The 17,171-nt window shown below is 43.9% G+C and overlaps 1 protein-coding gene across 2 annotated transcripts in view; it reads right to left on the reverse strand.

The window, feature by feature from the left end:
• Positions 1 to 215: 215 nt before the first annotated feature.
• gas7b (growth arrest-specific 7b) overlaps positions 216 to 17,171 on the reverse strand; it is a 30,359-nt gene continuing 13,403 nt past the window's right edge. For both annotated transcript variants that reach the window (XM_077000124.1, XM_077000123.1), the window contains exons 4-14: positions 15,640 to 15,725; positions 14,978 to 15,028; positions 11,549 to 11,641; positions 10,959 to 11,074; positions 9,841 to 9,915; positions 7,946 to 8,024; positions 6,909 to 7,037; positions 4,896 to 5,019; positions 2,578 to 2,657; positions 2,337 to 2,435; positions 216 to 2,227 (exon numbers count right to left, since the gene is read on the reverse strand). In XM_077000124.1, coding sequence (XP_076856239.1) covers positions 2,114 to 2,227; positions 2,337 to 2,435; positions 2,578 to 2,657; positions 4,896 to 5,019; positions 6,909 to 7,037; positions 7,946 to 8,024; positions 9,841 to 9,915; positions 10,959 to 11,074; positions 11,549 to 11,641; positions 14,978 to 15,028; positions 15,640 to 15,725 — 1,046 coding nt within the window. In that variant the 3' untranslated portion in view covers positions 216 to 2,113. The remainder of the gene's footprint in view (positions 2,228 to 2,336; positions 2,436 to 2,577; positions 2,658 to 4,895; positions 5,020 to 6,908; positions 7,038 to 7,945; positions 8,025 to 9,840; positions 9,916 to 10,958; positions 11,075 to 11,548; positions 11,642 to 14,977; positions 15,029 to 15,639; positions 15,726 to 17,171) is intronic.

The raw sequence follows: 17,171 nt of genomic DNA on the forward strand, positions 1-17,171 counted from the left end.
TTTGGTCATATACTCAGTTACATTCCAGTTCTATGTAAACTTTGAATTGAATGCAAATATACCCCTGCAATGTCTGGAAATAAATTAGAAACTTTTTATAAATGTATCAGTATAAGAAAATGTTTACTGTATGTTAAGCCATAAAACATTAAAAAATTTATAATAAAAATGTCAACACAATTACTTTTTCAATGACTAAGACAGGCAGCCAGTAATAATCTGCATTCTTAAAAATAAAATTTAATACATTTATGCAACATTAAAACAAAAGCATCAACAGAAAGTGTTCATTTGTTATTCCTTTACAATCCTCTCTATATATTTGATTTTATTCTAGTAAACTTTACACTTGGGACAGTAAGAGAAACATGATGATAATGTCACATACATTGCTAATTATCAAAATTATCCTCCATCTACATGTTTATGATCATATAGCTATAAAATAAGCAAAAAGTAATAATTATCCAGTCAAAATGTCTTACAGCCAATAAAAACAAGACAGTGTTAATTTAATTTGGTATAAAATAAGTATTGTGCAAAATACCAATATATTATCTGTACCTCTTTTATTGTTACATAATTGGTCCGTCTTTTACTGGATCCTCTCTGGTAACAAGGACTGGATTATCAGAGTTACAGAAAATCATGCCTTTTAAGATTGAAAATACGCAGATTAAGAAGCAGCACCCATGCAGCCATTGGTTTAACTGTGCTCTGTTTTTAGCTAAGGGTGATTTTATGGAATTTTCGCAACCCCTGAGATTCCTAATAACAAAGTGGAAAGTTAGAGCCACCATGGACTGGGCACTCTGAGGAGACGGCCCGCTATCAGGAGGAGCAGAATGATGTATGAGAACATAAGTGTTATTAAAAAAAGAAATGATAAAACAGCAAACAAACAGAGAGCTGATATGCTGCAACAACTTGTGCATCTCTGATCAAAGCTTCATATATATTTTTGGCTTCCTTTCACAGTGGGTTCAGCAGAAATATTGAATATCAGATCCATTTCCCAAAAAATATTGAATGGACACTTCCTACAGCAGGTTCCTTCTTGACCTGTGTTTCTGATCGTTGTTTTGGTATGAATCACTTGTGAGCTGTGTATACCTCATTCTCAGGTATGACACATTGCCCAATAACCATCACATAGTCTGCGTAGCATGACCGGTTACTTCAGGTTACGTTTCAACCGTTCAGGAAGAGGGACATTACTGTCATGTTACTCTTCCATGGCTACATGGAAACCAATGGGTACCAATTACAGCAGAACTTAGTAATTTACCTCACACTTCACACCACTTGTGTGTTCATTTTGTCCCTGTAAAACACTGTACAACTCTGTGTGAAATTAAAATTGCATCGCTAGCTTGTCAGGGTATGCAACTTTGAACAGTTTTCTTGAAACTGAATATTTCTTATGACTGTGTCTACTTTATTTAACCAGTGTCTGAAAGCAGTAAGATTTTGATGAATAAATTGTGTCCGAGGAAATAATTTACCAATAATTCTATAGCAGCAACAATATATCATAACTATGTAAATTGGTCTTTGTAAACTTTCCCCTTAGATATGGGTTGACCTCTTAAACCAGCCAAGTTTGGTCAATGCATGTTGGATCTGTAGATATGTAAACTGCATCTCATATTCTGGGTGGGAATTTTAAATATTTTATATTCCAGGTTTGTGTTTGTTTGTGTGTGTGTGTGTGTAAGATAGATAGATAGAGAGAGAGAGAGAGAGAGAGAGAGAGAGAGAGAGATGGGGGACCCAGGGTGGAAGACAGAGAGAGAAAAAACAAACAAAAAGAAAAACAGAGAATTCTGCATGTCTGTCTAGGACCAGAGCCTGTAGCTATTCAGTGGGTCAGCCTTCATGCTGAGAGATCTCTGGCTTTCTCCTGTATACACTACAGCAAGCTGCTGTGGGCAACAGAGCTGCACCTCCTCAGAAACAGGGGTTCTGTTCACCAGCTCACTGCCATTCTCAGAGTATCCACCAGGGGGTGTGCACTCAAGCATCCAGGACGGGTGGTTACCCGCAGCCCTGAAAGGAGACGCTGTTCGCGACCTGACGTGGCTGGCTCTGTCTTCGGGGCGTGGCCTCCGGATTAGATCTCCATGTCCACTGGTCTCACGTCCCCTGTCTTGTGCTCCTTCACCCACAGCTCTCTGTCCTTGGCTGGGTCCACAACCTGCAACAGTTTGTCCACGGCTTCTGCGGTCTGCAGGAGAAACACACACAGGCCCCGGTATTGTATGTGTTCTCCGGACCAACAGGCATGCGAGACGGACTCGGATTCACGGGACGGACAGACAGGCGGGTCAGCTTACGCTTTGGTTGAACATGTCTGTCTCGTGTCGCAGTGTTGTGTACTGGCAGAGATGGTTCCTAATCATCTCGATACGCTCCACCTCCAACCTCTCCAGTTCCTTCCAGTTAAACAAACCAATAAAGACATGAAATACACAGATAATATCAACTGGAGCATTTTGCTTATAATTGTTTTGTCATATTAGGTAAATAATAATTAATAGGAGCTATATACTATAATATTACACACACTGGCCTCACCAGACTTGTCGTCACCATCTCTTCAAACCATTTAGATTGAGACTGGTTATATAGATCAACACATCGCATCAGATCATCCCCTGTTGTAAGAAAGAAACTGTCACACACTGAACATGAGAAGATAAAGAAATTAAGAAATCTAAATAAATAAGGAACGATGTCTGCATGAAATGTTATTATGATAAGTTGTTATGTATAAAAGAAGTAACTTCAAAATAATTTTTTACAAGATTAGACTAGACTGTCCTAAATAAACCTGTATAAATTTGCTATCAGCTTACAAGAATACCATTACTATCGAACGAATGAGCATCGTTTACCACTAGAGGGCGACAACCGATAATGCTTTTTATCACAAAAGCCACTGCCCTATGCATGGAAAATGCATATAACACAGGGCTTAAGTCTATTTGTTACATATCAAGTATGTAACCAGCTACCTTTTGAGTGAAATGCTGGGGAGCTCCCTCTCTGCCTTTCCTTTCTTATAGGCTAGTGTGTCAGTCTAGTGGCACTAACTGCTAACCTTGGTGTGATGTCCACATGGAACCATGAGACTGTTCTTCTGGAACCTTCAGTCATTCTTTGTGCTTCTCCCCCTCTTTCTGTCTTCAAGTGTTCTGGTAATTCTGTCACTGCTACACTAATCCAATACCTTAGGCCAAAACCTGCCCTGATTTTAAAAATTTGTTGTCTCAGAAAAAAAAACAGCTTCAGGAAACATCAAGACCAGGGACCTCATTTATAAATGCTATTTACACACAAACAGGTCTGAAAAGTGTGTCCACAACCTCCCACACAGAAGCTAGTGTTTACAGAGAAATACTTGGTGGGAAATTGAATGTATATTTATGGAAACCATGGAAGAGGAGGAACAGTACACACTTGAGTACAGTGGAGAATCACAGCACAATGTGCAAATCTCTGTCCTCACATGTAAGTCCCTTTTATATTATGCAGCTCCACAATTACTGCATATAGATGACTTACTCGTGAAAAGCTTTCGAGCCTAAACAGTGTTTCCTCTGATGTGTTTCTTCATTCGTTTGTGTAGACCAGTTCATTTACTGCATATATTCATATTTATTGCTCCAGATAACTATTTGCAGCCTTCAGTTTCAATGAATGAAACTATAACTTGCACCAAACAAGCTTTAAGATATGACAAAGACTTTCTTGTCAGGGATGGTGACTAGTTATCAGTCAATCTTGAGTCATTCTCTTAGAACAATGTAGAGTTGGGCTCAGTTTTACAGAGAGTGACTGCAACACCCTGGCAATACCTCTCGACTTACTGCTCTTACTTCTGAACAAGGAATTCACTGATAAGTCAGGGATATCCCATTCTGTCCCAGCTGTACTGACTGGCATAATTACACTGACATATCAGTACACTAGACTTCCTTACACAGTGCGAGAACAAGCGTCATCAAAGTGCAGTTTGCAGCAATGTCCGGTTTCCCCAAATGTAATCGTAGGAACTAGAGCAATCGATTGCACTCACGTTACTAAAACTCCTCGGCCGTGTTGACGGCTGCTCCCGCTGTCTGTTTGCCCTGTCTCTGTTCCCCACACAGCACAGAGGAGAGACTCTACAGTGATGCGCACACACAGGTGAGTTTTGTTGTGGAGTGTGCCACTGGACGTCTAAAAGGTGGCTGGTGTTGTCTAGAAGTGTCAGTGGGGCAATTGCAATCTCAGGGGAAAAAGTTTGTTGCAGTGCACAGTTTCCTCCAGTTGCACTTATGCTCCGTGTTCGCAAAGAGAGTCACAGAGTGTCTTTGCATCAACACTTAAATCTGACCACGTTTTTCGCACCTCTGTAACTATGCACTTCAGGAACAAACAGGGTTGCCTATTGCAGCATCGTGCTGCCACTGCCGAGGCCAGCAAACACCTCTCCTCGTCTTCCTCACGTGTGGCAACATTCCACTTTTTTTGCCTTTCACTCTGCCGTTGTTGGCAGCAACTTAATAATGAGCATGGTAAAGAATATTTGGGTATTCATTAAGTTATTTGCATTGACCATTTGTGGGCAGTAACGGGGTGGGATATGAGATTCACTCACTTGTGTGCATTTTCAATTTAAAGAGGACACATCGTACACGCAGAAGTCTTTTTAAAATGGATTTGTGTGTGTGTGTGTGTGTGTGTGTGTGTGTGTGTGTGCATGCATACCACTTCCTGTGGCACCCCATTAACACTCTGGAATCCATGCAAATATTTTAGAAATGAGGCCCCTGGCCCTTTTCACTCCCTGCACTCCTTACCAGTTCACCAGGCTGTCGGAGAACGGGGTGTTTTCTGGTGCCACTGACCTGCTTGTGTGGATTTCCTGCGTGCCTTCTTGATGTCTTCCTCAATCTTGGTGCTCAGTTTTGACTCCAGCTGGTGGGTCTTCATCTCCAGGTCCTTCTGCCGCTCCGCAAGGGCTTTCCGAGCCTGTGAACAAGAGGATAAGAGACGAACTGAACACATCCTCCCCAAGAGCTGGTGTATACCTATTGCACTGTGTCCATCACTACTGCTTTAAATTGCACTGGCACTTTCCTTTTTATGAATACCCACTGAACTTGCACATTTAGATATGCGATGCTCAAAGTAGATTATTATTTGTCAGTGTTGGCTTGTTTGCAGCCTGAAGTCTTCTGGTCCTTGTAACAGTGCTCACTGTCTCAGGGTCATGTGTGAAGGGCATGGCCATGTGATTATTTATAGAGCTTGGCAAAGCTCCAGGGCTGGGAAATGGAGAATTGCCTTGGAAAATGGAGCAGATCTTTAATAATATATGAACAGGAATCCTAGAAATTCAAGAAAAGCTGGACAAGTGGGTGCCACGTTAACTTCACTGCATCTGGGAGATGGGTATATACAGAAAGTCAGGATGCATGATGGCAATATCAAGCAGTTCTTTGGAGCCCTTGGTGGGGTCTTGGTTGGTTGCTCTGCCCTTGGGATACGATCGGCAGGGGAAGCAGTGACTCAGTAACCCATTCAACCTTCTCTACCACTATAATAACCCACTCTACCTTCTCTACCACTACAATAACCCATTCTACCTTCTCTACCTTCTCTACAATAACCCACTCTACCTTCTCTACCTCTCTACAATAACCCATTCTACCTTCTCTACCACTACAATAACCCACTCTACCTCCTCTACCACTATACAATAACCCATTCTACCTTCTCTACCACTACAATAACCCACTCTACCTCCTCTACCACTATACAATAACCCATTCTACCTTCTCTACCTCTCTACAATAACCCACTCTACCTTCTCTACAATAACCCACTCTATCTTCTCTACCACTCTACAATAACCCATTGTACCTTCTCTACCACTCTACAATAACTCACTCTACCTTCTCTACAATAACCCACTCTACCTTCTTTACCACTCTACAATAACCCACTCTACCTTCTTTACCACTCTACAATAACCCACTCTACCTTCTCTACCTTCTCTACAATAACTCACTCTACCTTCTCTACCACTCTACAATAACCCACTCTACCTTCTCTACAATAACCCACTCTACCTTCTCTACAATAACCCACTCTACCTTCTCTACCTTCTCTACAATAACCCACTCTACCTTCTCTCCCACTACATTAACCCACTCTACCTTCTCTACAATAACCCACTCTATCTTCTCTACATTAACCTATTCTACCTTCTCTACCTTCTCTACAATAACCTACTCTACCTTCTCTCCCACTACAATAACCCACTCTACATTCTCTACCACTCTACAATAACCCACTCTACATTCTCTACCACTCTACAATACCCCACTCTACCTTCTCTCCCATTACAATAACCCACTCTACATTCTCTACCACTCTACAATAACCCACTCTACATTCTCTACATTAACCTATTCTACCTTCTCTACCTTCTCTACAATAACCCACTCTATCTTCTCTACATTAACCTATTCTACCTTCTCTACCTTCTCTACAATAACCCACTCTACCTTCTCTCCCACTACAATAACCCACTCTACATTCTCTACCACTCTACAATAACCCACTCTATATTCTCTACCACTCTACAATAACCCACTCTATATTCTCTACCACTCTACAATAACCCACTCTACCTTCTCTCCCACTACAATAACCCACTCTACATTCTCTACCACTCTACAATAACCCACTCTATATTCTCTACCACTCTACAATAACCCACTCTATATTCTCTACCACTCTACAATAACCCACTCTATATTCTCTACCACTCTACAATAACCCACTCTACATTCTCTACCACTCTACAATAACCCACTCTACATTCTCTACCACTCTACAATACCCCACTCTACCTTTTCTGCAGCAGCAAATCGGCTGGCGAGCTGTTTACGGAGGTCGGCGATGTGGTGGTCAAACTTCTTCATGTCTTTTTTGAAGTTGTCACGGAACGTAATGAGGGGCTTTTCCACCTCACTTTGCAGCTGGAAAGTTGAAGAAAAAAATATAACTGTGATGCATATTTACACTCAATCTAGTCCACAGAGTAAAGCATAGTAAGTAGCAGTTCTAACACACACTAACACTGCCCGCCAGGACAAATCACTGGGCTGGACGAAGTCAATGTTTCAGACTGAATAACTCAGTATCTGGTCTTTATACTGCTGTGTATTATAGTGCGTCTCAAACAACCCTAACAGTAATACGCTATCAGGCACTAAGACTGGGTGGAGACTGTGGCCCTTTGCATGGAGGGGGTCAGTGTGGGAGTGTGCAGGCAACTGCCTTCAGACACATCTGCAGAGCTATTTCACAGCCTGTAAAACTTTTACTCTCTTATTCTCCAACAGCTGGACAACAGAAACACACACACACACACACACACACACACACACACACACACACACACACACACACACACACACACACATAAACACACACACACACACACACACACATTCAAAGGCCACAGAGAGAGAGGGAGAGCTTACACGTTTTATACTTGTTTAAGGCATTTTTGTTTGTGTCTAAGATTATACTTATAGAATTAAATATAACTTCATTTCATTGTAGGAGAAAATTATACTTATTTGTGAAAGCACCTTTCTGGCATTTTAAGTTGAACAAGGTCCCAAAGCAACCACCGCAAAGAATTTAAATGTCAAGAGAAATGCAGAAGTATCTGCATAAATATCCCTTCCTAAAGTACAAGACCGTGTGTGTTTATAGCAGCCATAGGGTATGAGCATAAGCAATGTCAAACTCACACACACACACACACACACACACACATACACACACACACACACACACACACACACACACACACACACACACACACACACACACACACACACACACACACACACACACACACTGGTCGGAGAGCTACCTTGGAGGAGAACTTGAGGTGTACTTCAGCCTCATCTGCCAGGCTTTTCTTCAGCTGACTCCAGGCCTCTCCAAGCGTGCTGAGAACAGACAGGAAACTGAAGTTCAGAGAACTGGAGGGGCCGATCCAAGAGGCCTGGGGATCTAACAGCCCTGACAGTGTAAGTCATTCACAACCCTGGGCGGAACTTAATTAGTGGCTGTCAATCTCAATCAGACACATTATGCACACGTGACAAAACACGGGCAAGTCCTGAGGAAGCAGCGTGTTCAGAAGCCTTTCCCTTCCTCCCAGAACCTGCAGAATGAGCACTTTTGCAGTGGAAGGTTTTCACAGTTTTTTGGCGGGATTGTGTGAGGCTAAAACTTGATTGCCTTCTTCCAGGCATTCGCTGGATATTTTTCTAAAGGCCTTCCTGCGCAAACCAACAGGACGCCCGATGTGTCCGTGAAAGTGCCCCTCTCTGCACGCCACAGCGATTCAAAGCAGCGGCTCTGAATGGAAGGATGCGTGGCCTCTGCTTTTCTAGCACATTCCATCAGTGTGCCGCTCTGCTCGTGCGGCGTGCTTGGCGAGAGGGGCCACGAGGGCCAGGCCTGCTGAGCAACTCTCACCTCCTTCCTTGCTGCTCACGGCTGGCGATCGGATAGGAATAAGATAGAGAGACGGTAGTGGATCGATCCCCTGTGGCCCGTCAACGGTGGTAAATCTGCAGCGTTTCAACGTTGTCATGTGATTGGCCAGCGAGGTGGAGAAAGGTCACGCAGCCCGCACCACCACGGCAACAATGCCATCCACATCGCACAAATGGGAGGGCACAGCAGCCATCACACAACCAGGCTAGGAGGCACAATAATGAGGACATTGTTGCGCAGGAGAGGGTGGGCAGACCAGTGGGGCATGATGTACATTCTGTTGGAGACAATTAGCCCCCTTTATCAATCTGCTGTGGCCACTGGAAGAGTGCTCTGTGGTTATGTCGAATGGCAGGTTCTGTCAGACTGTGTGACTAAAAAGCCAAGAGACCAAAGACCACAGGGCGACTGGCCCTATCCAGTTAAAGGACTGACAGCCATCTTTGGTTTGGCAAACTGACCTTCCCAGCCTACTAGAGGCCATCTGGATGTCCTAGAATGCACATAATTCTTCCAAATAGCATAAACAATCAATTCAGGCTTAGTTCTACATTTGCTACTTCAGTAGCTGGTTGGGACCAGAATTTTTTCCTTTGGTTTTCTGGAAATGTTCTCTGTTTGTCAAAGAACAGATGTGTTTATAGCCTAAGAAGAGACTTACAGATCTACCATTACCACTGATTTAGAGTCAAAGTCAGATCATTTATAGGTCTTGTATAGCTCATGTTTCATTGTGTCATATGAAAAGATGATATAACACAGCAGTAAATGCCACACAGCCATTGTGCAGTCAAGCAACGTTCAGTTCAGACATGGAATGCATTCAAAGTATATTTTAAAGTATGGAATGTAATGTGGAATGTGTGTCCAAAGAGGAAAACTATCATTAAATCTGTCAAAATTTGAGTTTCATGTATTTGGAATATGTGTAGGCCCCAGACGAACTACAATTACATTTAACTGTATTGTTTTAAGATTCTTCACCGAGGGAGCCCTAAATCCCCAGTAAAAATAATTAGGCATTGGGTCCTTCTAAAAACATTTTCTTTTTTCACAATGAGTTAAGAGATTACATCACTTCCTTCAGAGGTATCTGTGTGTCTGGTTATAAGTCTGATAAGAAGATAATGGTGCAGAGCCAGCATACAGGAAAGCCCTCACCCTCAACCACACAAACCCCACCACCGTCACCGCAGCCCCCACCTTCCTCCACCGCAAACCACAGCCCAACCCCCAAGAACTATAGAACTGAAAACCTACCCTTCTTCCTGTGCTGCCAGTGGGACCTGCGAGAGCTTCAACAGATTCTTGGCATACTCTTCCTCAATCTTGATCCTGACGAGTCATAACAAAAGCCATAAGTTATAATCTTTGTTTGCGTTTTTTAAGAGTGCTGAATAAATGTTTAACTACGCTGTAGTTCAGATGACTTGGGTTGATAATCAGCCAAGGTCCTACTGAAGGGGGTTTAGAACATCTGTTGTATCCTGAAATTCACACGCAGAGGTCGTTTCCTGCTCAGGGTGTACACTTTCTGCCTCACCCCCAAGGGGAATGTTCCTCTGCCTGACCCCTTACATCATATTTCTACTACGGAGTTTTGAGGACCCTTTCCCAGACCTTTCTGTCAGCTGTAGGCCTGGGAAACACTCAGGAAACCTATAAAGGGTTAAAGAAGCTCTTACAGAAGTTAAAAGAGCTCGGAGAGGTGATTTGGACTTTGTGTTATGTCAGTTTTAAACCAACAGTTTTGATTTCACCACGTAAAACATTCTTCAATAACCAGTGCATATAAATTTTTTAATTGTGCTAAAAGTTAGGGAGTAATTCCAGTGTACTGAATAAGTCATTTGCAGTCTGAATTTTTATTTCTTAAGTTGGCGTCCAGCACTCGGGTGGCACATGCAGTGCTGTCACTGCTAAACAAAGGGAAAAAACTCCAATGAGTTGCGCAAATCATCATTAACTGACTTGCGTTACTGAGGCCACTCTGCAGGAAGGTTTTCCATTTCTGAAAAGGCAGAAAGCACTGCAGCAGGAAATGACTCGTTTCCGATGATGAGCTTGCACAACATAAAAGTTTACCATTAATGAAACGGGGAACTGTTCGGGAGATGCGACAATTGTGTGGTTTTCATAGCAACAGTAGAGGGGAACTATAAAACCGTTACGCAAGCTCGCTTGAACATGCAGCCCTGCTGAGGGATGATGCTACGTTCACTAGTGTGTGACAACTCTGCAGTTTCCAATCTTTCACCAGTGAGGGAAAACACAAAGGGCCATGCTAATTTATTCGGCGGCCAGCGCTGCGTTTGGGGTGCGGCCGGGGAGTGTCTCGCCGTGCAGGACAGAGGCAGGGGAGGCGGGACGAGCTCTACCTCTCCCTCATGAACTCCGCCATCTCCTTCTGCATCTGCTTTCCCTTCTGCTGCTTCTGCAGAAGGACCTCAAAGCCTGTGATGGAGGTGTTGCCCTGAGGCTCCTTTTTGTCAGCCTGGGACGGGAGACAAAACACGAGCGGTTGGCAACACGCAGGGAGACGCTCTGTCAGACACAACAAAAGGACGCACCGTCATGACAGCCACGTGCCGCCTCCCTCCACCCCACTCTGCCCCTCAGGCCTGTCCCGCCCCCCAGACCTGTCCCGCTGCTTCTACTCCCGATGTTTCTTCACATATTCTTGACGTGAGCAGATTTGGATGATTTAAACATGAAAAAGCAGTTTTTTTCTCTCTCCTGGATCATTACAATTCTGGCAACCTATGAAAGTCTGTGCAACCATGTTAGAATTGAGACTTAATGGTGAAAAGTGTTCAAAACAGCACAAGGAGCCATGCATGAATTACAACTAAAACAACAACGACAACAATATTAAACATCTCAGAAGAGATATTTATGGGTGACAGCATTTGTTTTTGAACTTTCCAAACATGCAAAATAATTTCAAGATTGCTCAGCGTTCCCTTACCCAGAAGTAATCACAGTAGCTCCACTCGCCCGGTTTGAGTAGTTGCTGCTCTGACATGTGCATCGGGAGGGGAAACGTCACGGAGTTGATGTGCTGCAGGACAGAGTCATTCACAGACATCACATTAGGTCAGTAAGAGCAGGAGAAGAGGTCTGTAAACATTAGAGAGTCTGGTGAGATTTGGATGGGGAGGATCAGTGAATCCTGGGTAACAGCCATCAGCTCAGAGCAGCTGTGTTACAACCTGAGGTGCAGATGTTCACTGAACCAACAACACACAACAGGACTGTTATTTTTTCCATCTATGGCTTCAACCCATATGGCTCTTGGTGAGGGGGTCACTCTACTTATGGAACAGCTCCACCTATAGAACAGCTTTATCTATATAGAACAGCCCTGCCTATAGAACAGCTCTGCCTATGGAACAGCTCTGCCTATAGAACAGCTCTGCTTATGGAACAGCTCTGCTTATGGAACAGCTCTACATATAGAACAGCTCTGGCTATAGGACAGCTCTGCCTATGAACCAGCTATGTCTACAAACCTGCTCTGCCTGTGAAACAGCTCTGCCTGAGGAACAGCTATGTGTCGCCTGTCTTCCCCTTTTCAGTGATTAAGAGTGAGCAAGAACAGCTCTCAGGAAGTGTTCACAAGAGCCAGCTGGGTACCGTTTGCAATGGAGTCTGGAAGCAGAGACCATATGGATGTAGCCTGGCCATTAAACCCTCTCTGGGGCTTCCAAATTCTTTTATGTGCACTGGAACACAGTGGAATTTTGGTATTTCCCTTTATTTGTCTCAGCACTGAAAGCAGAGAAGGAAGAAGTGCCAAGATTAAAGCCCTAGGATATGTCTATGATGCCTGCATATTTAATGCCCTTTATAAGCTCAATAAAACATATAAAACAGTTTGGCCAAATCTTTATTTTGGATGGTCTCTAAACCAACACACAGTTCAAGCTTTTTTAAGGTTGTGTTTTCTTTGAGAATTTCTTTTTATGTCCAGTGCCATTGACAGAAAGACACAAACAATCCTGTGTTGTGTCTTTGAATACTCATAAAGTTTGAAATGGGTTTTACAGTGTAAAACTGTGGGCCAAGTTTTACTCTACACCACGTGTACAACCCTTTCCTAACACACTGGTGCCCTGGCAGACTTGCAGACTTGACAGCGAAACATCAATAATACGATGACTCACAACCTGCATCCTTTTGTCTTTAGTAAAACCTGTTACTTGATCTTTGTCTCTGAGTGAAAGCCATATTTGGTCAACATTGTAGAACATGAACACAGTGCCACAAAATACTGTTGATATAATTATTTTTATATTGATTTGATATCAAAACAGCAACACATTTTAAGAACAACCAGGCTAATCAGGAACTAATGCTAATGCTAACTCTAACCCTAACCCAACAGAGAGCTTGCGACCAGCACTTCATCAACAACAGTAAACAATGAGGCCTTCTCATTCGACTCTCACCAATACCGCTCACTAAAAATCTTTTGTCCTTTAGCTTCCCCTTGTTCCCTAGTTTCTTTAAGAAGCTTTAAGAAGGGCAGGAGAGAAGAGAGTGAAAGAAAGAATAAGGGAGTGGGAGAGTGAGAGAGGGCAGAGGCAACAAGGTGCTAGCACGTCTGGGGGACAAATGAGTCGCAATGTTTGTTTCGTGTGGAAGAGCACTTCTTCCTCAGATCCTCTCTAGTTACAAATGTGCACACATTATCTTTCACACTTCGCCTTTGCCTGCCCTGTTTGAATGTACATAGCCACCATTGTTGTCGTTTGCATATAAAAGGCTGTACAATGGTAGGTGGAGGTGTTGTTATCACATTTCTGACCCATCAAAAGCACTAGATGTTTCAGGTCAGAGACAATTAATGGCCAGCCACGATTAGATTTCTGATTTAAGGGTATAAACACGGACAGACCTGCTCTTAGTGCAAATTTCCTCGGGAATACACAGTGCTGATTGCAGCTGCATATTTGTTTTCTTGTAATGAAAGAGGGGGGCAGAGAGGCAGAGAAAGGGAGGGTGTAGAAGCAGAGGGGCGGAGGGGAGGTGGAGGTAGAGAGAGAAAGAGTTGGGCAAGGGGCGAGACACAGGCACCACCCCGGCAACTGTGATGTCATTGCCCTAGTCTGTAGTAAGAACAAAAACAAACAAAGTTCACTCCGAAAGAACTTTCACGCACTCCAGCTGATAATCACAGTCTCTCCCAAAGCTAGTTGTCCGCCTTTGCAAAATACAGCGTGAACTTTGAGCAAACTCCTGGTCAAAAAGCCCTCGTTGTGCTACGCCAGCCCAGGGACGCTCCACCTCAAATTTTTCAACCAGGATGGGACGCTTTGGCACGGCCCCGTCAAAGCCGCCCTTTGTCTGCCTGTGCTGAGAGGATTGTGCTAGTGGGAACAGCAGATGAAGCAAAAAAAAAAACCCCAACAACAACAACAGTGAAAGCACTGGGGTTGTGGGGCTGAATGAAAGCAGTTTTGTTAAGTTCAGCAATGCTGATTATACATCTGAGACACTTTAAATGCTTAGTTTTGCTTATTTTTCCAGAGTGGTTATTAAAAAGTTTACGGTATAGTTAAAACAATGGGTAATATAGCAGAGATTTTACACAAATCTTTTCACAGTCTGATATTTATTTAGACAACTTTAGCACCTAACAACTTTAGCACCTAAAGTGCTTACTTTTACTACTTTGAAGAAAAAAGCAACCCATTCATCTGAGGATGAGAAGTTAGTCACTGGTCTGTCACTGAGATTTTAGGTTAACTCACACTCCACAAACACATTACTGTATTCTCACAGTAAAGACTGAAACTACATAGCTGTAAACATGCAAACGTTGCAAAAGCTACTTGAATAAACAAATTATCAACTATATGAAACCACTGCCCTAAATGCATCAGGTAATCCGTCAAATGAACACTATGTCACAACTGAATCACCCAGCTCCACCAACAGACCCATTGACCCTTGCAATAGGACTTTGTCATGCATGAAATTAGCCCAGAAAGCAGCAAGTTTCACTCTCACTGGACCCTTCACATTTCAGTGTTTTTAGTGCTGGCCCTGTTCCCATGGCAACATAATATGCATCCTCCCCAGCCCCCCGACTGTCCTTGTGACTCTCCTACACGCTTGGGTGAAGCAACAGGGTGAACACAGGGACAGCCTGAAGCTCCTGGAAATCAGGTGGGTCTAGAGCCATTCAAAACCTTCCATTAGCAGTATCATGTTGCACAATAGATCCATGGCATATACAGGAGATGCTTGTGTCCCTGCATGACGGGCATGACGGGTATGACGAGCGTTACGGGCATGACAGCCATGGCGGGCATGACAGACGGCAGGGGCGTGGTCACCTCTGCGGAAGTGACCCGCCCCTTTCGTGCCGTTCGTCTGTGGGTGTACTCACGGTGACTGAAGTCTCGCACTCCTGTCTTCTGGGTGATGGAGACCCAGGACTCTGTGGGTGGACAGGACACGCATCACCAAAACTGCCCCCTCAACACAAGACATTCTTTCAAATCCTATTGTTGTTTTTTTGCGGCGGGCGTCGCCGCTGCTGCCATTGGCGGAGCCGCCGTGGTCACCGTGGGCAACTCACTCCTCCCCACTCTGAGGAGTCACTGTCATTTTCCCTTCTGGTGTGATCAGGTGGGAGGAGGCAAGGGGGAGAAGAGAGAGGGAGACAAGGGGGAGAAGGAATGCAGCGTCGTGAGGGAGGAGGGAGAGACGGGCGGAAGAGGAGTACGCCTCTCCCTCTGCCTCCTCCTCTCTTGTCTCTGTACTCATCATCTACACTGTGCCTTGTGTACAACTGCCGTGTAAAGAAGCACAGATTTAGCTCCCCACGGTACACATGCTAGTGCTAACCAGCGACCGAGTGGGAGGAAATGGTGGGTAGATCATCCCAGTCTATAAAGCGCTGTCTGGAGCTTTTGGGACACTGATGTCTTTAGTGCTCTAATTATGTGTTGACTGCTATAAAATCTGCATGCGGGTGTATAATTGCAACGTTGCTGAGGACCAATGAAAGCCCACGTGTGTGAGGTGAAGGAGCAGGCGGGTACCTACCTGTTGATCCGTGCTCGGCTTGCGTTGGAGCACGTGGCCTTGCTCCGGCTGATGCAACGGGCCACCGCTGCCGTGAAATCCGTTCACTGCACGAAACAGAGAGGGAGACAGTGGGGGTGAGACGGGAGGGAACCCGGATCCAGGACCTGGGCGAAGCAAAATCACGGGGCTGCATAGCTGGCATAGCGTAGGAAAAAATGGGACAAGGTCATGGTAATGTGCAAGGGAGTTTTTACGAGCACACTTCCTCGACAGCAGAGCGTTCAGAATCTGCAGCTGCACATTCAGTATCTAAGGAACAGAAGCCCAAAACACAAAATATCAGACAACCAGACTTACTTTGAGAGGTACCTCCCAGGGAGGGTTACTTTCAGCAGAGGTTTTTTTTTCAAAGCACTTCTCCGTGTCTAATTTTAACCTCTTTATTATTATTATTATTATTATTTCTTGGCCCGAAAGAGAAAAGCATGTGCTGATCGCCTGTGCATGATAACATGCTGCTCTGCGGCCATCCCAAATGTCAGCTCAAAAATAGCATTATTTCAACTCTGAGAACAATGCATGCCCTGGGGCAATTCATCTCTGAACAATCAACCAGAAAGGAGGGAAAATGTGGCCTTTTGATCACATGAGGCAATTCTAAGCATTAGTCACAACGCCCTTAAAGAGAACTAGGCATGCTGGTCACTCATGTTCTTACTGTCACTCTAGTATGACCCGTTGCCGTGGTCTCTCTAGGATCATGCTGCAAAGGCAGTCTGCCTGTGGGGCATTAGAGACAGCAGTCCACCCTGATGAAGGACGGAGACCGTGATGACACGGATCTTTAAGTCGAAGTGTCCTCATCCTGATCACATTGGCTGCTTCCTCCTTCCATTTATAAGCGCTGGCACTAATCCGTCCCGGCTGCGCCCTAATCATGTTTGTTTCTTTCCACACAGCAGTCTCAATGTTTGGAATTGTATTATCTCTCCACTACATCAAAGGCCTGAAGAAGGCTGTAATAAATTTGTAATAATAATGTGGAGAAAGATTATTTTGATCGCTTCCAAACAACATCAACCTTGACCATCCACCAATGGTGAAACCAACAACACCAAAAACAGAACAGCATGTTTATCTGATGGTCTTTATCTGATGATCCTGGTTACCATGGTAATAAGGTTTGTAACACATGCCTATTTTACATTATAATAAAGCATTTATTACAGAAATGCATAGAAACGCTTCCATATACTTTTATCTGATTTATAATTAAATATAAAATAAAATAAATAGAAATATTCAGCTTATCTAGCCAATCAGACTGCCATGACTTGCGTCGGCAATGCTATTGCTGTTTGTTGACGTCTTGGTATTCACACGCACTGAACGTGTGGTTCCAGTGTTCTAAACCACAGATAAAATTAAAACACAGGAAATCTGTAATCACAGGCCTCTGTGGAATTCACTGTACTCTGCAGCAAAGATAGAGAGATTCCAGCCCGCAGCCATACCCTGAGCAAATTCTTTTCATACCCTTAAGATTAGCT

Source organism: Brachyhypopomus gauderio, chromosome 3 (assembly GCF_052324685.1).
Source record: "Brachyhypopomus gauderio isolate BG-103 chromosome 3, BGAUD_0.2, whole genome shotgun sequence".
NCBI lineage: Eukaryota > Metazoa > Chordata > Actinopteri > Gymnotiformes > Hypopomidae > Brachyhypopomus > Brachyhypopomus gauderio.